The sequence below is a fragment of the Rhagoletis pomonella genome, unplaced genomic scaffold, assembly GCF_013731165.1.
Source record: "Rhagoletis pomonella isolate Grant_MI unplaced genomic scaffold, Rhpom_1.0 Rhpom_scaffold_00002, whole genome shotgun sequence".
Lineage (NCBI taxonomy): Eukaryota > Metazoa > Arthropoda > Insecta > Diptera > Tephritidae > Rhagoletis > Rhagoletis pomonella.
In genome coordinates this window covers 17,754,429-17,774,872 of record NW_023458556.1, presented here as the reverse complement: position 1 = coordinate 17,774,872, position 20,444 = coordinate 17,754,429, and the positions used below count along the sequence as shown (strand labels likewise).

The window sequence follows — 20,444 nt, the reverse complement described above, 5'->3', positions numbered from 1 at the left end:
TCAACAAGTTAGTACGAGGTACTTATGATGTTTTATATGTAAACATCTGTATCGCGAACTAGTCTTGAGCTATACCCGAGCTAGTCCCGAAAAAGTTCTGAACTATACCCGAAAGTCCCGAGCTGGGCTCGAACTAGACGCGTCAAAGTCCTGAACTAGTTACGAAGTGATCGTGCAAAACTCCTGAATTAGTCCCGAAATGATCCCGAACTAGCCCGAATTCACTTTGGATTATGCGGGATGGTTTATGCAAATTTTCCTCATACCGGGATCTACATTAAAAAAAACCCCAAGTAAAATTTTCGGCCTTCCCATTTTATCATTACACTACTGTGATGTACATCCCTAAAACTATGCAATGAAAAGTTGTGGACGGTTATAAAATTCGCGTTGTGGAATTCTCTTAGGGCCAGTTTTTCAGTGTCAGTTTAAACTGAGTTTAAATTGAACAGCTGACTGACATTTGATTGGCTGATCTTAGTTTAAACCAGCCAGATCGGGCGTTTAAGCTTAGTTAAAACCACGGCCGTGCACTGAAAAACTGGCCCTTAATGATGCAATAATACAAGGTGTTATCGGTTGGCAGCTTCTCGCTCTAATTCAGCCATATTGACTGCCTTAGGTGAAACAGTGTTAATTCTTTAACAATTCTTTGCCTAATAATATGTATATTTGAATGTTTCTTATGTTTTCTCAGACTACACATTTTGTTTTCTTAAAAAGATATTTTATCTTATTTTATTTTATTTCATTACGAATATACTATAAAAAAAAAACAAATTTTGTTTAGAAGAAAATATGAACTTTTATATTTTTCCCCCAAATGGGAATTAATTTCTTCCCGTTTTTCTTCTTATTATACTTAGCTAAGACAGTGTCAAATCGAGCTGTCACAACTTATACCACCTTGTATTATTGCGTCATGAGCAAATACTACAACAACGCCAACAATTCTCGATAAATACAAATTCTAAAATCTCCAACGATTCGAAAAATGGAAAAACTAAAATTGCTAACAATGGGTGTCTCTCTTACGAATTCGAATTCGTCTATCTATCGCCACGAAGTATCGTCTCCATAGTTCCATCCCAACAAACATTTAGATATGCGCTCAGCTTGAGGTTCAGTTGAGAACTAAGCGATTTCATAAATCTGTCACGTTTTTTCTCAACAGAAGCTCAAGTGGAAAATCACGGCGTTCTCAAAAATAAGGGCTTTTTTTGTATGAAAATAAGACGTGTTTCTCAAGTTGACAAACTTTTAGCAGAAATTGTTGAACATTCGCATTCGCAAAACATTAAATTGATGTGAATCACTTGCATGAGCGAATGCGAACTTTTTCTAACTAGCCGACCGACATTTGGCATAATTTCAGGCGGATGTTAAATGAAGGAATGCAGTGTGGCTATGCAAGGGCAATGCATGCACAGGGTGGCCACGACGATTTTACCATTCCGCCATTCGAAAAAACTTTTTTGATGATACATTTCCTAACGTTATTTTTTGTAGTCTGCTTTTAATCAGATTTTAAAATTTGTAGTTTTTCAAATAATTTGGAATTTTTTGCGTAAATTTAAGTATAATTTACCCCCTATTCTAACAAAGTCACAAAACTAAGCACATCACTATTTTGATTTCTACTGCGCTTCAAAGTACGCTTATACGGCAAATATACCGCTACAAAAAGAAAATAATAATAACAATTTTGTGTGCATTTCCTTAGCACTTAAAATCGAATTTTTGTGGCATATTGTCAGGCGCAGTAAAAACACACGATAGTGATGCGCTGAGTTTCGTAGCTTTGTTAGAATAGGGGGTTAGTGACTGTATCAAAGTAGCTAAAGAACACCGTTGATTACTTATAAACAGATAAGGGCAAAGATTGCATGAACTTTGAATCTAAATAAATCGACCTATCGCTTCCATTTTTAGTAGGAAGCAGTTACAAGTTGTCTGCTGGGTTAACCCATACTTTAGCCATATGGAAAGGAAAGGTCAACAAAAGATAGATCAACAACGAGAGCCACTAACCTCAGTAGGATGGTCAGCTGCAAATCGTGACCTAATCTCTCCAAAGCTGGCACACCTTCCACCCGTAGAATATTGATCTTCTCGCGCAATGAACGTGAAACTGTATTCTGTCCATGTCGTTCACGCAAGATTTCCAAAATGTTGGGTTGACGCAAAAACGCTATAACCTGCAAAATAATAGGAAATCAGGGTATGATAAACTGCAAAGTTTAGTAGTAAATATTTACCTTTTCATTGTATGCAACAGGTACCTCGTTGTACTGCTCGTAATTACCAACACCGCCAGCAGCACCACCACTGGCGCCACCTATTGCCCCATTTGGACCACGCATGCTGCTTACCGGTCTTGGGGGTGGCAGTGGTGGGACACCAGAGGAAGACATGCAATTGCCATCGAAAACGTCGTAATGAGAATTTTGTTGGTGCTGGTACTGTTGACGTTGATGTGAGTGTGGCTGATGCGCATGTGAAAGATGAGCCGGTAATTGTGGTGACTGATGAGGAGGATGTTGATGCCGTTGGCGTATTATACGTGCACTTTCTATTGGCAAGCGTGGATCCATGAATGATGTTTTACGATTATTATGATCGATGAAGAATTGTTTTCCGGATTGATCGAGTTTGGTCTCCCAGCATGAAGGTAAGTCTCGATTAAGCTGTGCGAATGTATTTACTAATGCGACTAAATCCTTGTTGTATTGGTAACGTTGAAAACACTGCGGATCACGGCGTATACGTATAATCATATGTTTAAGTGCAGGATTGCGATTATAAATTGATAAAGCATCTTCGTTAGTGTGCAGCATAGAGTAGAAGTCTGGACGACAGAGCATTATAACAGCTGGATGTACCGAAATATTGAGCATTTGTAGATGGCCTAAATTATTATTACTAGAGGTATTTTGATTGTTGTGCATTGTGTTTGCAAGTTGATTGGCAGTGTTATTACAAACGGAACTATCGTTCGCACTATAGCCAGAAGCATTCGAGAGCCGATTTTCGCTGGTAATGGTACGTCGAATGGACTGATAACGTCGGTCCAATTGTTGTCGATGATGGTGTTCACGTCCTAGAAATGTGAACAATGGAAAACCAATATTAAATATTGACGTATTTTGGACTGGATTTGGACGTCGGTCCAAAATGATTAAAAAATTCTAATATCTGGATAACAAAATGAACGGAAATTATTTAACCGGATATCCGGATTTTCGATACCAATTATTTGCGTAATAATGAAGTGTACTATAATTTATTTTGCAACACAGTAGAGAACAATTTTACTAATCAATTCAAAACTTTGATCACATGTTTGGCTTTAATTAAATAACAATCAAACTCGCAGTGAAGGCGTTTGTAGTACATATAGCCACCATTTATGTGAATATAGTTTACTTAAATATATCGCTCTCACATCCCCTTTTACGTTCCTGCCGTTAAGACTAACTACTCATCTTTTGCGCCTATTTTTCGAGGCCTTGGGGAATTTAACAATATCTCAAAGAGCTTAGATATGGACTTTTCGTTTCCAAGAAGTCTTTTAAAATCATCTCTTGAAACCTATTTTCGTAATTGTCACCGTTAATACTTTTTAGCCTACTTCTAGTCTGTAAGATTGTAAATCATAGACTGAATAAAGATGAATATGAAGATGTATGGTTTACATGCATGCAAATGTATATCTTGCTCGACTTACCGGCACCGTTTAGGTTTGCACCACCATTCGTGCCAGGCCGTTGCCATGAAGTGGTTCGTGTTGTATGGTCAATATAGAAAATACGTCCATGACTATCCATTCGTGCTTCCCAAGCAGGCGGCAAAGGCTCTGTAGCGTTTTCAGCTTCAGCAAAAATACCACTACCTCGAAGGAAACCAGCAGCGGCACCACGCTCGGGAATTGATGGCAAACGTGTGCTGCAGGCTTCATTTGTTGCACCAATTACATCGCCCGATTCCCCTAAGCCTGAGTCAAAAGTGTTGTTTTCTGTCGCTGTGACATTGATTTGGCTACCACCTACACCAGCACCAAAGGAATGAGGTGGCGAGGTCGCCAAGTTATACTCGCCCTTACTCGCGTTGTTAGGTGACCCATATGGTGTCACTGTACCAGAATGCATTTGATCAGTTTGTGCTAAAAATGCAGAAGCGTTGGACTGCAAGCGTTGATGACGGCGAGCATGATGGGTGGGTGTCGGTGGACATACCAGATTTGATCCTGTTGAATATTAAAAATTATAGAAGTAGTCTTTGCCTATGCTAGATTTTTGCTTACCGATACCACCACCAACCCGTTTCAGCAGCCTCTGTTGGGGGCGAATATGGTTGGCCGGGGAGGATGGTACTCCTCCACCACCACCAGCAGTGACACCAAATTTGAACTGAGTTTGTGGTGTAGGAGAAGAACTTCTTTCCGGACTTAAGTTCACATCCAAGGGAGATGCACTGCGTGTCGAACAACCAGAGGGTGGGCTGCGTTGTCGTTTTGGTGAAAGCAATAAACGAGGCGAATTCATTGCACCACATGCTAAATCGTCGTAATTGATGGCATTACATGGTGCAGCTCCTTTCCCATTTGACAAGGCGCGCATTAGCGGCCGATGCTGTCGGATGTATGGAAATTGACTTGCTGGTGACGAGTTTCCTAATGCTGCAGATGTATCATCTTTTACGGGGAAGGTTGGGAAGTCATAAGTTTCCGAAGCAGGCACCTTTTTGGTTGTAATTGTGTTTATATAACTATCAGGACCAATTTTTTTCTTAATTAAAGGTTTAAACTTAACCGGAGTCTGCGTTATACCGCCTGAAGGCAATTCATATTGTGGGCTTGTGGATGAAGGAGCTGTGTTGTTTAAAAGTAGTAAAGGAGAATTATTCGTACTACTTGTAGCGCTGCTATAGCCATCTGTGGAGCTGCAGACTTGTCTACCATACCCATCGATGCGTTCATCTGTATCGAGTATATCAAATTTGAAAACATCACCTTGCAAATTTAAATCTTTGTCAAGAGCTCTGGGAGGCCATGCCCGTTCCAAGGGCCTATGTTGAGGCTGTCGCAAATGTTTTTGCCGACGTTGTACTGCTTTATTGACTGTGCTAGGCTGAAAAGCAGCTGCTGCACCTAGTAAACTTTCAACCGCTGCCTCTTCATCATCTAAAGTTACAACATCATCATCAACTTCATAAACCGTTTCTGCAGGAACCGTTTCATAACATTCACGAGCAACCCATAAGTTAAGATTTTCTGTACCAGTTATTGAGGATACTGGAGCTGTTGGAGATTTTAGATTTGTAGATTTAATTTTTTTCTTGGCACCGCTTTGTGGTGTGGAGTCACCACTTTGAGGCGAAAGTGTCCAAGATTTACGGCGAGCACCACCACCTATACTACCACTGTCACTGTGAGAATTAGTTGGTGAGAGTGATGAAGGTGCAGGAGTTTCACAAGATTTAGTGGTAAGTAATGTCTGCTGGCGTTGCTTCTGAAATTGGTCGTCAGACATTATTGTTTGGTTTATTTTGTTTAGATCTTTCAAATCTGAAAAGAAATTTAAATTTATTTAATCATAAAATCGATATACATACATACATATGGAAACCACTCACTCTTGTTTCGCTTAGGACGCTCTGCGTCACTTTTGTCCTCAATATTTGGCCCTTTACTTGCTACGTCTTCCCTCATCTGGATATCTAAAAAAGTGCAACTGGTGTCAACGGCGCTGTTGACGGTGCGAATAACAATTGATGTATCAGCATTCAAAGCCGAAGCGGTTTCAGTGTCAATAACATCCGTCACATGTGGTAAACAACGTGCACCCTCAACCTCTTCTGCATCTTCCTCCTCATCCGGTGCACTCGTAAGTATTTTGTTTACGGACGTGACGTCATTCGTTATTTTAAGAGCGTCTAAGCAAAGATCCGGTTCACTGACTGCCTCATAAAACGTGTTACTCTCTTCTTCATCCACCCCATCATCGTCATCCCCCAGTCCACGACCATCACTACGACTTTTGCCGTTATTGACACCCTCTCCGTTGGCTTTATAACCCATGTCTTCGGCTAGCATGTGCTAAAAAATCTAATCTAATGTATAAATCCTTTTTTGCCAAGCCGGTATTGTGTATTAAAAAACTTTTTGAGCGTGTCGCTTATAAATTACTGCTCCAAAGCTCCAAAGGCACGTTTTTTTCGCCATTTGTTTTGCTCGCAGTATTCTTCTCACGGTCTCAGATTTGTTCTTCTCTTTTTAAACCCGTTCTGTTCCGCACATAATTTCCCCTTGCCCACTTCACTCTCTTCACACAGATTGACTACAATGTAAATTTATAGATTTTTCTAGTTGGACTAATTAGATTTGATTTGAACACAATTCGAAAACAGAAATGATATTTATTTTAAAACGGCAGATAGTGTTGCAGAATCCGATTTTGCTTCTCTTTGTTTAGCCACAGCAGCGATTTTCACTTTTTAAGTCGCACTTTCTATAGCCACTTCCGCAACTAAACTTGCTGAAACTTTTATTACAGGTTTTCATCTTCCCTTCATAGTAATGTGCAAATTTAGCCAAAAAATTTAACGCGACGGTACAGCAAATGTTTATTCGAATTTATATGTATAATTTATTCGTTGAACTCCACATTTCGGTGCACTATTTTCAATTTTTCACACAAGCACTGGAAAAACTTTCTTTATAAACGTTAAATTAGCAAAGTTGCAGGATAACCTGTTTTATAATGAAGTAAAACACAAGGGGAACAATATTATCAATATTTAAAACAAAGAGCGTAAATCGGAAAATTAGAATATTGTAGAAGGGAAATATTTGTGCGTTTTTAATTAAACTAAAAGAAACTGAATGAGTTTTTAAATTAATAATTAATTAGTTTTTCCGCTCGAATGAAATTTTTTTTTGTTATGAATAGTATTTATAAAATAGAATAAATAATATATATACATAAATAATAGAATAAATAAATTTACACCCTTTTCATCATACCAATTTAGCACAAAAGAAGCAACATTGCTCCGCCGCGAACCTTGACGTTTCTGTAGCACACTGGTTTGTTGTATTTCCATTGAGGATTTGGCTATTTTTGGATTTATCTTCTTAAAAAAGTGATTCTAGTGTTTATAGAAAAATGTCCGAGGTAACCGGTGAGCTATCAAAGAAGTAAGTACCAAAGAGCATCATTTTTCCTGGAGGTTTAATAAAATCATTGCCTCGGTGGCTTCAATAGGGACCCTCAAATGTGTGGTTATGTTGAAACACATGCAAAATTCAAGTTGCAATTACCCACGAAAAAGTGAATTAATGAGAAAAGTTATAACTTTTAATAAGTATTAGGGTTTAAATTATGGATATAATAGTACACTCAATCTCCATATGTGTACTATGAAATAAAGTGTTGTAGTTAAGGGTTTTTTTATCAATAAATATTGGAATGTATTCAATAATTAATAACTTTGCCAAATTGCGTCAGGTGCATGTGGCATTTCGAGATATTGCTCTAAAGTCTCAGGAGCGACCACTAAAAATTTGGGTCCAGAATGTGATTTGTATAAGGAGAAATATCAATTCCACAGGACAACTTGAAGCACCAAGTAAACGTACAAAGCTGTAAGATAATTCATAAATTTGATCCTCGATTTCGCTTAACTTTATTGAACTACATACTATGTACATATGTGCATATGTACCATGAACGAAAGGCATGGTTCATGCGCATGTATGTACTTATCCCTCTTTTGTTAAAAGACTGCCCCAGCAAAGAAAGATTTTTCATAAATCCAAAACTATTAACTAAATAAATACGTACTTATCAAGTTGAGCGCTAATAAAATAATTATTTATTTTTAGTGAGCTTAAAAGACGCCTTAAAGCCGAACAGAAAGCTAAGGAGAAAGCAGAAAAAGAAGCACAAAAAGCAGCGACGGCCAGTTCTAATAATGAAAGCAATGCTACCAAAAAGAAGGCAGCTGCACTAGAGGAGGAAATCTCACCTAATGAATACTTCAAACTCCGTTCAGCTGCAGTGGTCGAGCTGAAAAAATCACCAGCAACGCATCCATATCCTCATAAATTCCACGTTAGTATCTCATTGGAGGATTTCATTAAAAAATACGAGAACCTTAAAGAAGGAGAAATGCTCGAAGACGTTTCACTGAGGTGAGCCAAATTTAAAATATGTACATATATGCATACATAAAAGATAAGATATAACCGTTATTTTTTTTCACTCAGTGTTGCTGGGCGTGTACATGCGATACGAGAATCTGGCGTAAAATTAATATTCTATGATTTGCGTGGGGAAGGCGTTAAGCTGCAAGTAATGGCAAATGCTAAGTTGTATCATAGCGAAAATGCTTTTGAACCGGACACGTCCAAGATTAGACGCGGAGATATAATCGGTATCCAGGGTTACCCTGGAAAAACCAAGAAGGGCGAACTTTCTGTGGTACCAAAAGAGGTTTGTATAAACTTCTGTAACAATTATGTTTTATCCTTATTTATTTTGTCTACAGATAAAATTGCTTTCACCATGTCTGCATATGTTACCTCATTTGCATTATGGTCTCAAAGATAAAGAGACACGTTATAGGCAAAGGTACCTAGATTTGATTATGAACCCGAAAGTGCGTGAAACCTTCCAAATTCGCGCAAATGTAAATATTCTCAAAAATATAGTTTCTTTACATTTTGTTAAACCAAGTTCATTATTTAGATTGTCTCATATGTCCGACAATTTTTGGATCGCATGGGTTTCCTCGAAGTTGAAACACCTATGATGAATATGATTGCTGGTGGTGCAACTGCAAAGCCTTTTATTACACATCATAATGATTTAAATATGGATCTGTATATGCGAGTTGCACCTGAATTATATCATAAAATGCTTGTTGTTGGCGGCTTGGACCGAGTATACGAAATTGGTCGTCAATTTCGTAATGAGGGCATCGATTTAACGCATAACCCAGAATTTACAACATGTGAATTCTATATGGCGTATGCTGATTTCAATGATCTCATCGAGATAACTGAGAAAATGATTTCAGGAATGGTAAAGGCCATTCATGGCACATATAAAATTAAATACCATCCCGAGGGACCCGAAGGACCAGAGGAAGAAATCGATTTTACACCGCCATTTAGACGGGTTTCGATGATAAAAACTTTGGAAGACAAATTAAGCGTCAAATTTCCATCAGCTACAGAATTTAGTAGTAGGAACACGACTGATTTCCTCTCTCAACTCTGCGCAAAACATCAAATCGAATGTCCTCCACCGCGTACAACGGCGCGTTTACTCGATAAACTAGTTGGTGAATTCATTGAAGAAACTTGCATAAACCCTACTTTTATCTGCGAACATCCTCAAATTATGTCGCCACTAGCCAAATATCACCGTAGTGAGCCGGGATTGACAGAACGTTTTGAATTATTCGTCATGAAGAAGGAAGTGTGCAATGCCTACACTGAGCTGAACGATCCGATGGTACAACGTGAAAGATTTGCGCAACAGGCTAGCGATAAAGCTGCAGGCGACGATGAAGCGCAACTTATCGATGAGAATTTCTGTACAGCTTTAGAGTATGGTCTGCCACCAACTGGCGGCTGGGGTCTGGGCATTGACCGTCTGACTATGTTCCTTACTGATACCAATAATATTAAAGTATGATTTTTTGCATAAAATTTTAAATGTTTTTTAACGACTGATTTCTATTTATAGGAGGTACTATTCTTCCCCGCCATGAAGCCAGAGGAGGCTAATCGCGCGCAACCTCCCAGTGAAGGCAACAATACTGCCGATGGAAAAAGTGACCATTAGTTTGCAGCAACTAATTAACAGAAAAGGCAATTTTTGTGAAGTAATGTATGGTAAAGTTGGTTAAAGTTAATGGAAGTTTGACATAGTAAATTCTCAACAAAAGAAAATAAAAAGTATTTATTTGCTTTTTTTAAATTCTGCGTCATTTACTCAATCGGTAGACTATAGTAAATCTACATATCGCCGTTTACGCGTAGCATTCATGCTTAACCGCGTAACTGACATTTGCTGCCAAAAATTGGATTTGCTCACACAAGCCCTTGGCTTAATCCTTATTCATTCGTCCTGAAATATTTTTTTAATCTGATAATTTTTGACCATTTTGAAATGAGTGTTCTCTCAGGAAAATAATTTATACATCACATACGCGGTTTTACATTTTGCTGTACATACATACATATCGCTCATTGTTCGGGCGTCGACTGTCACTCCAGCATCACTAAATAAAAACTCTTTGGGAAATTTGCTGTTACAACAAAAACAACAAAGTGTTTTTATGCAACATTAACTTAAAGTGTGTAATTGGTTACGCCTCTCATCTCATCTCTTTTATATTGCATGAATAAATTCATTTTAAGTATGGAATAAAAAATTTTCACATATTGAGCACGATTTCCATTATTCCACTTTTATTAACTCTTTTGCATATAAAGTTGCTGCTTATTTCAGCAACGTTTACATAATATTACTTTTTTTTTTGTGAAAACTAATTTTAACATAACCATATTTCCGTATTCTCTATAAATACATCTCAATTCTCAAGCTGTAAAAGGGAATACAAACATATTGGTTTACAACTAAAAAAATACTAACTATTAAAATTATATTAAAATTTTTAAATATTCCGAATTCAACCATTATGCCATTAATTAGTATTTTAAACTGGTGAGATATGAAGTAAAATTTATGCATTTATTAGAACTTTTTCAATTAGTAGCGTAGCCCCGTTAAAATGCGTTTCGAAATCATGCTGCCAGAAATAAAAAAAAAAAATCGACCAGCAGCGACGCCACTTAATGGCGCAAGTAACCGCTGAAATAAGAACTATGCAAATATTTAAAGAGTAAATGGGATATCCTTAAATTCCGGATCATTGGCGGGTCGCACATAAGAGCCGCCATATTTTGCCATATATTTTTTTATGAACTCCCGAGACTTATTTTTAACAGATTCAGTGACGACAAGAATTTGGCCAACTGATTCACAATACTTCAACTCCTTCACCATCACGAAATGTGTCAGCTGTAAAATTGAAAATTTAACAAACAGTAAATAAACGTGATAAAAAATTGGAAAAACCCATTTCCAACACTAACTTTTCGTGCTAGATGGTTAAAATCTTCGTTGCTCTGTATACGACCCATAGAACATGACTCCTTACGATATGGTTTTAAATGTTGCACAATAATCCCGGCTATTTCGCAACGGAACTTTTCTTTATTTCGACGATACTTAGAGTCTGAGTCCTTGCTCTTTTTGCTAAACGAAAATTAAATTACAGATCGTTTAATATATATTTATATATAAGTGCAAATAGCATAAACTGCCAACAACAAACCTCTTCTCCTTTTTATCCGATTTTCGGCGTTTATGCTCACTACTACCACCAGCAGCACTAACACTACTAATAACACTACTACTAACGGCAGCATTACTCGGCCCTGGCTGTGCGCTGAGGTCACGATGGGGAGGCAAAGGACGCTTGAGCGCACGTTTTGTGGTAAGTGCATCCAATTCGTCGACAATTTTGTCGCCTTGTACAATTTTGTCCAATAGTGGACTGTTATCGCATTCTGCCTTCATTATTTCCTCTTCATCGGATGACAACAAATAGTCTTGTATTGGTATCGCGCCATCTGGATCATCAGAATTATTGCCATTTTTGAATTTTGTAGCAATGCTATCGGCGGTTGGATTTTCTCCAATGTCACTTGGATTTATTCCGCCACTGGCAGCTGCCTTCAGAGCTTCAGCGCGCTTGCGCCGAATTTCTTCTTTACGTTTTCGTATTTTCTCCTTGTTTTCTTTGTATTTGCGCATCTCCATTTGATTATAAATGCGATCCTCTTCTTTGCGAGGCTGCAAATATAGGTTAATTTCATTAGGTGGCATAGAAGTCAATAAGGCTACTGTTATTTTTAAACTGTCGCAATGAGTGTTGGTCCGTTGTAGTGATAGTAAATCACGGTTATATGTATCGTAGTGGTTCCTATTCATTAAATGACTTAAATACTTACACTAATAGGACGCTCATCGACCAAACGGTTGTAGCGCTTGTTTCGACGATGTTCCACTTTCTTATCAATAAAAGCCTTCAACTGGGCTTCATCCATTCCTTAAAAAATAAAAAATAAAACAGAAGCATATTTTGTGCAAAAATGACAAAAAAAAAGATTTTTTTTAACTATTACCCATCAGAACTTCATCCTCTTCGCTGCTTTCGTTCACCAATTTGGCTTCCTCGCAGGACTCACTGTCCGAACTATCTGCCCCTTCGGCATCAGCACGCAATTGCTCCGGTGTTGGCGGATGCCATTGTGGAATTCGTTGCTTAGCGTGATAGTAATATATTTGGCCTAGTGCGGTGATCGCATATTTCCATTGGTGCGGCAAGCTCGAAACAACCGTAGGTAGCTTGTAGTCAGCTGGATCTGTAGACTTGGGTTTTGGGTGCACCTGTACGTGTGCATAGCATGGTGGGGTCGGTATCGGTTGTCTAGCTACGGAATACCACTGACCTGTTGATGGGTCTACACAGAAGGGAACATCCTGTGGACGCGTCTTTTTGGGGTCTAATCCAAAGAAACGACACTTTGTTTCAAACTCTCTACGCTCCTCAGCCATACGTTTCTCGGCCTCATCGCGAGCCACCTACAAATTGGGTGGAGGAAAAAAATGCATATTTCTTTGCAGATCTTCACTTCAACTCTTCCTTACCTTAGCTGCAAACATCTCACGCCGTTGCTCTTTCGACAAGTGCTTCATGTTGTCGTTGCTTACGTTATTGCTATCTGCTGTAGTACGTCGCCGTGGATCGTTCACCGACATTGAGCCAACAGTGGATATGTTACCGTTTCGGTTATCTTTGCTAAAACTTGGTTTCGTGTAACGAGAAGTAGTCGGACCACGTCCAAATCGATCACGCTGATAACGATCGCTTAGCACAGATCGACTGTTGTCGACAGATGCTTCAGCAAATTGTCGATCCGCCTCCCGCTCATGCTCTTTCATTTGCTCGATGCGTTCACGTTTGGGTATGCGGAAGATTTCTGGCAAACTATTCCACACAGTGGTTAATTTAATAGCCAATTTTTGTAGTTCTGAAGGTACTTCCTGACCACTGACAATTTCTGGTTGCGAGTTGCTACTTGAGCTTTCCTTAGATGACTCGTCGCTTGGTGACGAGGTATTGCCAGCCGGGCCGCTATTGTCTGGCACCGAATTGCCGCACCAATTTCGTACACTCTGATAAACTTTACTATCAGTGAGTACAGTCTTATTCGCTATGGGCAAACTCTCCAATGCCTCTAGGAGCGACAGACGTATAGCCATATCACCACCGTCTTCGCACATCCAACCATGCAGCAATCGAAGGCCATGGTAGTCCAAAAATAGCCGGCGGCAAGGCACTTCGGCGTTGCGCAGGATTTTCAGCAGATTGAGACGTGTCTGTGGCAATTTAGCGCGGACAACCAAACGCGAAAACCGCAATGTATCTGACTGGTTTCGTAGCCCACCACGACTAAGGAACTTGACTTCGTCTTCGATGTCTGGATCTTCCAAATAGCGGGAAGTTTTACTTGGTTTGCCTGAAACTGCTTTGCGCAGCCTCTTCTCTTTCTTTTCTTTATTTTGTTTCTTTTTGCGAGACGCCTTATCCATGGACTTGCCAGACAATTTTTTCAACTTAATCTTCGTATCATCATCCTCTTCTTCTTTTTTCTTCTTTTCTTTTCCCGAGCCATCCAGTTTCTCTTCCAACTTTAATTTGTCATCTTCACCACCAAATGCTGATTTGTTTGCAGTTCCATCGGCGTCTAATTTCTTATGTGCATCTTCGCCATCACCAATGCTATCATCGCTCTCGTCTTCGTCGCTGCCATCCGCTAAATTATCGGCGTCACTGTCATCGTCGATTTGTTCACCCTCGTCCGAGTTGGGCTCTTCACCTATCCAGCCGCGGCAGTTTGCCGATTCACAATAACAGCGTTGGGCCTCTCTTCCATAACGTTGGTACTGATAGTCGAATGTTATTTCCTCACCTGGCATAATGGACTTCCGGCTAAAGAAACCTATACGCAGTTCACCGTTCACAGTCCATTTTTGGGTCTCCGCGTTTGGGTCGCAAGAATGATTAATAAAGCGAGAGATGTTACCTTTTATTGTAGCATCTATTATAGCATCGCTACGCAATGCCATAAAATAATAGTGACGGTTCTTATCCTGTGAATAGACAATACGTCGCCGTTCAAACTCATCGCCATTAATCACCTCACCGACATATTCCATAATAAATTCCCCCGGTAATATTTCAATGTCAGCCATTATGCCGAATCCTTTCTTTTCGGTTCGAAAAACACGACACGGCGAACATAGAAGTTTCTGAAAGCGTTTATTTGTACAACGATCTTTTACATTGCAATCAGGACCGCACTCTATCATAAGCAGACGATTCAAACAATCTTCGCCACATCCCAATTCGCCGCGCACTTCCTCCTCGGATGTTAAAAAACAATCGCACACCATTTTACGTGCTTCTCTACTTATCACACGCTCGCACTTGTACTCATTCTCTTTAATAACGTGAAAATTGCTCAAGCGCTCTTCCATTTCTTTTAGGAATTTTGCATTCTTTGCCTCTACTTGCGCCAAATCCGTAAGGTGATCATCCAGACTATAATGTGTCTTCATTTCTACATCGTCTTTTATGGAAAAACGTTCCTTCTCGCGCACCAAGCCGCGACCCACAAGTGCTTTTGGTGTCTTAGTTATTAGTTTAATGCGATGTGAACGTCGCACACCAGATATTTCATCAAATGATGAATCATACGAAGGACTCTTTGGTGGTGGCGTTGTTGTTGGTGTAGAAACTGGGGTATCAGCTGGCGTTTCATAATAAATATTTAGACTCTGGGCAGAATGTGGTTCTTCAAAAGATTTATCAGGCGGTGTTACCTCGCCAGATATGCTTTCATTGGGTGTTATCATACCCTCCACAACTGGAGAATTTGAAGCGGCTGTTGCTTCTTCTACTTGCTTTGTCATTTCAGAATTGAAATCATCTTGTTTTGTAATGGTCTTCGGACAAATAACTTCATCGACACTGTCATCTTCGATCTTATAACCGCGCTTAAGCAGGTTTACACCATCTTCGATAAACTTCTCAATATCTTTTAATGGATCCGGTTCCTCCTCTGGCTCGTTGGCAATAATTGGTTCAGGTGGTTGATTATCAACAGTTTCCGCAGTTGAAACTTGTTGGTCTGCTGCAACAGCAGTTGCAGCAGGCGGCGACTGCTCTACCCGTTCTTCCGTAATCGATGGAACGTCAATTGCTGCAGCGTTGACAATGTTTTTAGAGGAATCGGCATGATCTTCAGATTTAAGTAAAGCATCTTTTAGAGCAGCCTCAAATGCTTCCTTGAGTTTCTTTTGTCTCTTTTTCTTCGCATTTTTGTCTTCCATTTTCTGGCCCGATTCGTTGCTTGCAGATTCATCAGTAGCTAAAGATTTCTTCTTCTCCGATTTTTTCGAAGCCGACAAAGGTTTGTCTTTATCTTTGATTTCGGGCTTCGTTGTATCCGATTTCTCTGCGCTACCGCTTAATAGATCCAATTTTGGTTTTCTTTTGCTGCTTGACTTCGCTTTATCCTCTGGTGTTTTTTCTAACGATTTTTGGTGTTTAAACCGTTTGGCTAAGGGTGTAGATGTTGCTGAGCGGCTCTCCTCTTCCACGGATGATTCCTGTTGGCTCTCAAAACTCGTACGTTTTTTATCATCAGACGCTTGCGTGCCCTTATTCGTTTTTTTATGCGATGATTCGTTTGTCTTGCCGGTTTCAGTTACAGCTTTCTTTGCAGATGGCGATTTCGTTTCAACGTCAGCCACACTGGTAGTTGCCAACTCAGAACTGACAGAATAACAAACAGACGCAGACTTTTCTTCAAGTTGCATTTGCATTTTCAAAAGGCGTTTTTTGGGAGGTGCTTTCGCTAAAATTTCTTTCTCAGCCGTTTCAACAGCTACGCTCTCCGAAACCGCATCACCATCACTAGTGTTACCCTTCTTAATTGGTTCCTGTGCGGTTTTTCCTTTTCGTGGTTTTCGCGTTTTTCCCACTACATCTCCTGCTTCGTTGTTTTTTCCTTTACTCTCTAGAATTTTGGTCTCTTCGGTGGAGGAGTTGAGATCTTTTATGTCGCCTAGTTTATCGTCGGAATATTGTTTTGTGTTCTTTCGTTTCTTCTCCTTTTTCGGCTTAGCAAGCGGTGTTTCGGATTGTGAGCGCTGTTCCACCATTTGATCATCCGCTTTCTGTGCTTTTCCTTCGCAATTGTCAGCACATATTTTAATATCGGCCGATTGGTCCTCCTTTGTCGATGTTGTAGCAGCCTTGTCCTCCTTTGTCGTAGCAGTTGGCTCAATTCTTGTTTCATTTTGCAATGCATTTTCTGTAGCGTTTTTAGGTGAGTCTTCTGTGGACGTCAAAGATTTCGGCAGCTCCTCCATCTGCCTCTCCAATTGAGAATTTCTAGCTTGATGAGCTTCACTGCTGCTGGAATTTGTTTCTTTTTTGTGCTTACGAGATTTAATTTTTTCTTTCCGTTCCTTTGTACCTTTGGGAGACACTTCACCTGATGTAACAGTAGAGATGCTTGCAGAGGCATTAGCGTCTTGGCTCTCCTGATTCTCTGGTATTTCAAACTCCGTTGTTTCCACTGTGATTTCAGCCATTTCAGCCTGGTCATCCTGAATATCTGCTATGATCGCAGTTTCCAAAACGATTTCGGTCTCAGCTGCATTTGCAAATTCTTCCTCCAATGGAGTACTTTCCGGCGGTTCTACGATTTGCGTTACACTTACCGGCCTCAAATCAGCTTCCGCTATTTTCAATACATTGCCTTCTGGCGCAGAGGACGCCATATTGATAAGCTTCTGCTTACTAGCCGTATGTGAATCTGGTGCTGGTATTAAAAGAGATTTACACTCTGAAGCGAGGTTTGTAATTGTATTACTCGGTCCTTCTATGGGCACTTCTTTAGTCGCTTCTATGCTTGGAGAAGACTTATTAATATCTTTATCTTTTTTATTTCTCTGCCTGCCTCGCCGACGTGATGGAGATGAATGATTTGAATTACTGTCACCGTCATCTAGCACTGACAGCAGTTTGGAAAAACTGCAATCCGTTTTGGAGTTAATTTCTGGGAATGTAACTTTTGCTGTAGCTTCCTCAATATTTTGTGATGAAGTTGTGAGAACCTTATCATCCTCTAATTTAGGGGATGAGTTAGATTGTGTTGAAGTTGTTGTGAGAACCTTATCTTCCTCTAATTTAGGGGATAGAGTTCGATTCGTCTCGATAGTCATAGTTAAAGTTGCATTATCAGTGGCCTTACATTTATTTACATCCACCACATTGGCAGGAATATCAGAAGAACTACTTTTTTCTGCACTTTTTTCCAGTTCAACTGCATTGCTCAGGCTGTCTGTTATCGTTGCGCTACTTTCTTTCGGAACTTCTACTTTTTTAGCTTTCAAATCTAAAACTGCTTTGCTACTTTCTGCAGCTATTTCAGCAAATGTTTCTTCCAGCGTTTTATGAGCAGATACATCGCCCCGTTGTGAACGTCTCTCATATCGTCGGGTCGGTTTTTTTGAATAACCTCCTATGGAATTTTCTGAAGGTGTTGGAGACGGTGTCTTTTTGGTGGCAACTTTTGCCTGTTCATCGCCTGATGGCTGTGAATCCGTCGTTGGTGATACTCCTCCCATGCTACTCTCATCCAATACTTGACCAGTTGCAGCCTCATTCGTTATAGACTGCGGCTCCAAGTTATCAGTGAGATTTAAAACATTGCAAACCTTTGTAGAGCTTTTCGATGCACGTGAACCTTCTTGAGAAAAATCCGACAAAATGGTTGTGTTGTCGGCGGTATGCGATTTTAATTTTTCAGCTGATGAATTGTCTGGAATGGCTTCTGTCGCAGTTGAACCTTCCGGCGATTGCACGGCTGGAGACTCACGTTCCGCCAACACTTCCGATATTGCATACTTCAAAGAATCAAATTTCACGACAGCGAGCTGCCTCTGATCTGTGGGATTTTCAACTGGAAGGATTTCAAGTGTTTCTTCAAACTTTTCGCCTATTCGCACTTTCCTATCTGGCGACATTTCCTGTATCCTGGAACTTTTTATATCCACATTTGTGTCACTAGGATGCTCACTTGCAATCAACGTCTTGGTGTCGATCAACATTTCTTTACTTGTATGTGTTTCATTCGCTGCGCAGTTAGTTTCAATTTTTTCTTCCTTATTAACCAATGTTTTTAATTGCATTTGCTGGCATGCTGTTGGAATCGCCACCTGAGCTTGTTGTTGTAACGTACCTTCGGTCGTTCCCATTGTCAAATCATTCTGTTTGACAGTCTTTAGTATATCCAATAACGTGCTTGTTTCGACATTAGCCACTACATTATGAACTGCTTCTTCGTACATTTTGAATTTACTCGCTTGTTTCTTTATTGGCAAAGTAATTCGTTCTTTCTTGGTTTCATGCGAAGTAGAAGGAACAACCACCTGTGATAATGCGCTCGTGCCACTGACTTGTTTTTCATACTCCTTGCGCCCATCTTCGACTCGTTCTACGAGATCTTTAACGTTGATGATACAAGCAAGGGAGGTCTCATTTACTTGAACAGCGGACACCTCAACAGCGGAATTTTGTGCTGCCTTTATCGCCAATTGATTTTCTTCAACTTGTACCACATCAACAACATTTTCAATTGCTTTAACTGTAACGTTGTTTTCATCTACGGTTGATAGCTCGAAGTCAATGTCCGTTTTACCGTCATTCTTTAGCACACTCAACTCAACTGGCAGTCCACCAGTTTTCTCCGTTTCTTTTTCAGTCTTTTTCATCTGAATTTTTGTATCAAAGCTTTGAAGCTCATTTGAAGAAATTTTTGAATCTGAATCAGATTCGCTGCTTTTAGATTTATTAGCGGTACTTCTTCTAGGTATACGATGAGATCGTCTTGTGGGGAGGGCTTTACTTGTTGCTACGGTATTTAATTCGTTTGTAGCACCGTTATTCTCGGCACTATTGTTGTTGCGGTTGTTATTGGCGCTACTGGCTACTACGATATCACTGCAGCTGTTAGACGCTGAGGACAGTGATATGGTTGAAACGCACTCATCTTGCGGCATTGTTAGACGCTTCACCGAAATGCGCAGTTTATCGCCTTTTTTATAGCTTTTATTACTGCGATCGGAGCCACTTTCCGATTCTGAACCGCTCGATTTGCGACTGCCATATGATTCTCTATATGTCACTTCTGAGAATGAACTTGATGCAATTTCTGTTTCTTTACTAATATCCATATTCAAGTTGATATTTATAGTATTCTGTTCATCTCCGACTACTACATTAGCTACGTCTTGTGCACTTGTAGTAATGTCTCCGGGTTCTAAAGATATGGACTTGGCCGATTGAGAATTTTCAGTTGTTATTTCTTCAACAGCGGCAACAATAAATTCTTCTGCATCAGTAACTTCGCACACACTTGGACTTTCTTGTAAAATACATACAGATGCGAAATTTCGCGGCGGTGATTCTTGTGCATTAGCCGTTGAAGTCGTTGCCTTTTGCTGAATTTCATGATCAGATGCAGATGAAGTTGACGATATCTCTAAAATTACATCTTCATTCTGAAATGTGGATTTTTTCTCCTGTTGAAGTGGTTTTTGCACTCTACTCGCCATGATTTGGCTAGCCTTCGCTGAATTACTGACACGGTTTAAGGTGGCTTTATACTCTTTCCAATTTGTAGCATTACTAAGATTTGCTCTCCTAACAGCATCGTTCTTTTCCAACTCTTTGGTTACATCTTCTAGCGATTTATACTTCTGTTGATCTAGATTTTTGCCAACAACAGTTATTTTGTTTTTAGTTTGTGCCAAGGGTGCTTTATTTTTCGGCGGGCGTCCGCGACGCTTTTGTACGCCAGTTTCTGGTGTGCTACTCTGTACGTCCGCATTTTGCATAGACGCAGACAAAGAGTTGGGAATGCTTTTGCGTTTGGTAGATACATCTATTAAATACATAAAATATTTGTTTTAACATATTAGTACAAATATATTTTGCTGTTTATAAGTGAATATAGAATAAACAATTTAATAAAAAACGATTGAATAACATAATCAACAGAAACAACCTCCAGAGCAGCGTTTCTCAAACCGTTCCAAAATACTGTTGGGTTTGCTAAGAAATTGAATCCTTCGATAAGACTGCTCCATTCAATTTTACTATAATAATGGGAAAGTTTGAAGTGGTTTAAAATCGCGTTGATTTCTAATATTTATTTTTTTTTT

The 20,444-nt window shown here is 39.6% G+C and overlaps 3 protein-coding genes across 5 annotated transcripts in view; 1 reads left to right on the top strand and 2 right to left on the bottom strand.

Annotated features, from left to right (window-relative positions):
- LOC118733191 (E3 ubiquitin-protein ligase HECW2) overlaps positions 1 to 6,850 on the bottom strand; it is a 65,443-nt gene extending 58,593 nt beyond the window's left edge. Inside the window, exons 1-5 of the mRNA XM_036462483.1 lie at positions 5,635 to 6,850; positions 4,304 to 5,566; positions 3,728 to 4,246; positions 2,259 to 3,100; positions 2,032 to 2,198 (exon numbers count right to left, since the gene is read on the bottom strand). Of these exons, the coding sequence (XP_036318376.1) occupies positions 2,032 to 2,198; positions 2,259 to 3,100; positions 3,728 to 4,246; positions 4,304 to 5,566; positions 5,635 to 6,094 (3,251 nt within the window). The 5' untranslated portion in view covers positions 6,095 to 6,850. The remainder of the gene's footprint in view (positions 1 to 2,031; positions 2,199 to 2,258; positions 3,101 to 3,727; positions 4,247 to 4,303; positions 5,567 to 5,634) is intronic.
- A 195-nt stretch (positions 6,851 to 7,045) lies between these two features.
- LOC118733192 (lysine--tRNA ligase) lies at positions 7,046 to 9,989 on the top strand. Of its 2 annotated transcripts, none has more exons than XM_036462486.1 (6): positions 7,046 to 7,198; positions 7,886 to 8,194; positions 8,270 to 8,495; positions 8,551 to 8,691; positions 8,751 to 9,698; positions 9,756 to 9,989. In XM_036462486.1, the coding sequence occupies exons 1-6, from the start codon at positions 7,167 to 7,169 to the stop codon at positions 9,852 to 9,854; spliced, it is 1,755 nt and encodes a 584-aa protein (XP_036318379.1). In that variant the 5' UTR covers positions 7,046 to 7,166; the 3' UTR covers positions 9,855 to 9,989. The 2 variants fall into 2 exon arrangements, with proteins under 2 accessions (XP_036318379.1, XP_036318378.1); XM_036462485.1 differs by lacking the exon at positions 7,046 to 7,198 and adding an exon at positions 7,461 to 7,645.
- A 465-nt stretch (positions 9,990 to 10,454) lies between these two features.
- LOC118733190 (probable histone-lysine N-methyltransferase CG1716) overlaps positions 10,455 to 20,444 on the bottom strand; it is a 15,785-nt gene continuing 5,795 nt past the window's right edge. For both annotated transcript variants that reach the window (XM_036462482.1, XM_036462481.1), the window contains 6 exons: positions 12,792 to 20,164; positions 12,266 to 12,725; positions 12,092 to 12,189; positions 11,413 to 11,933; positions 11,171 to 11,333; positions 10,455 to 11,096 (listed from right to left, as the gene is read on the bottom strand). In XM_036462482.1, coding sequence (XP_036318375.1) covers positions 10,911 to 11,096; positions 11,171 to 11,333; positions 11,413 to 11,933; positions 12,092 to 12,189; positions 12,266 to 12,725; positions 12,792 to 20,164 — 8,801 coding nt within the window. In that variant the 3' untranslated portion in view covers positions 10,455 to 10,910. The remainder of the gene's footprint in view (positions 11,097 to 11,170; positions 11,334 to 11,412; positions 11,934 to 12,091; positions 12,190 to 12,265; positions 12,726 to 12,791; positions 20,165 to 20,444) is intronic.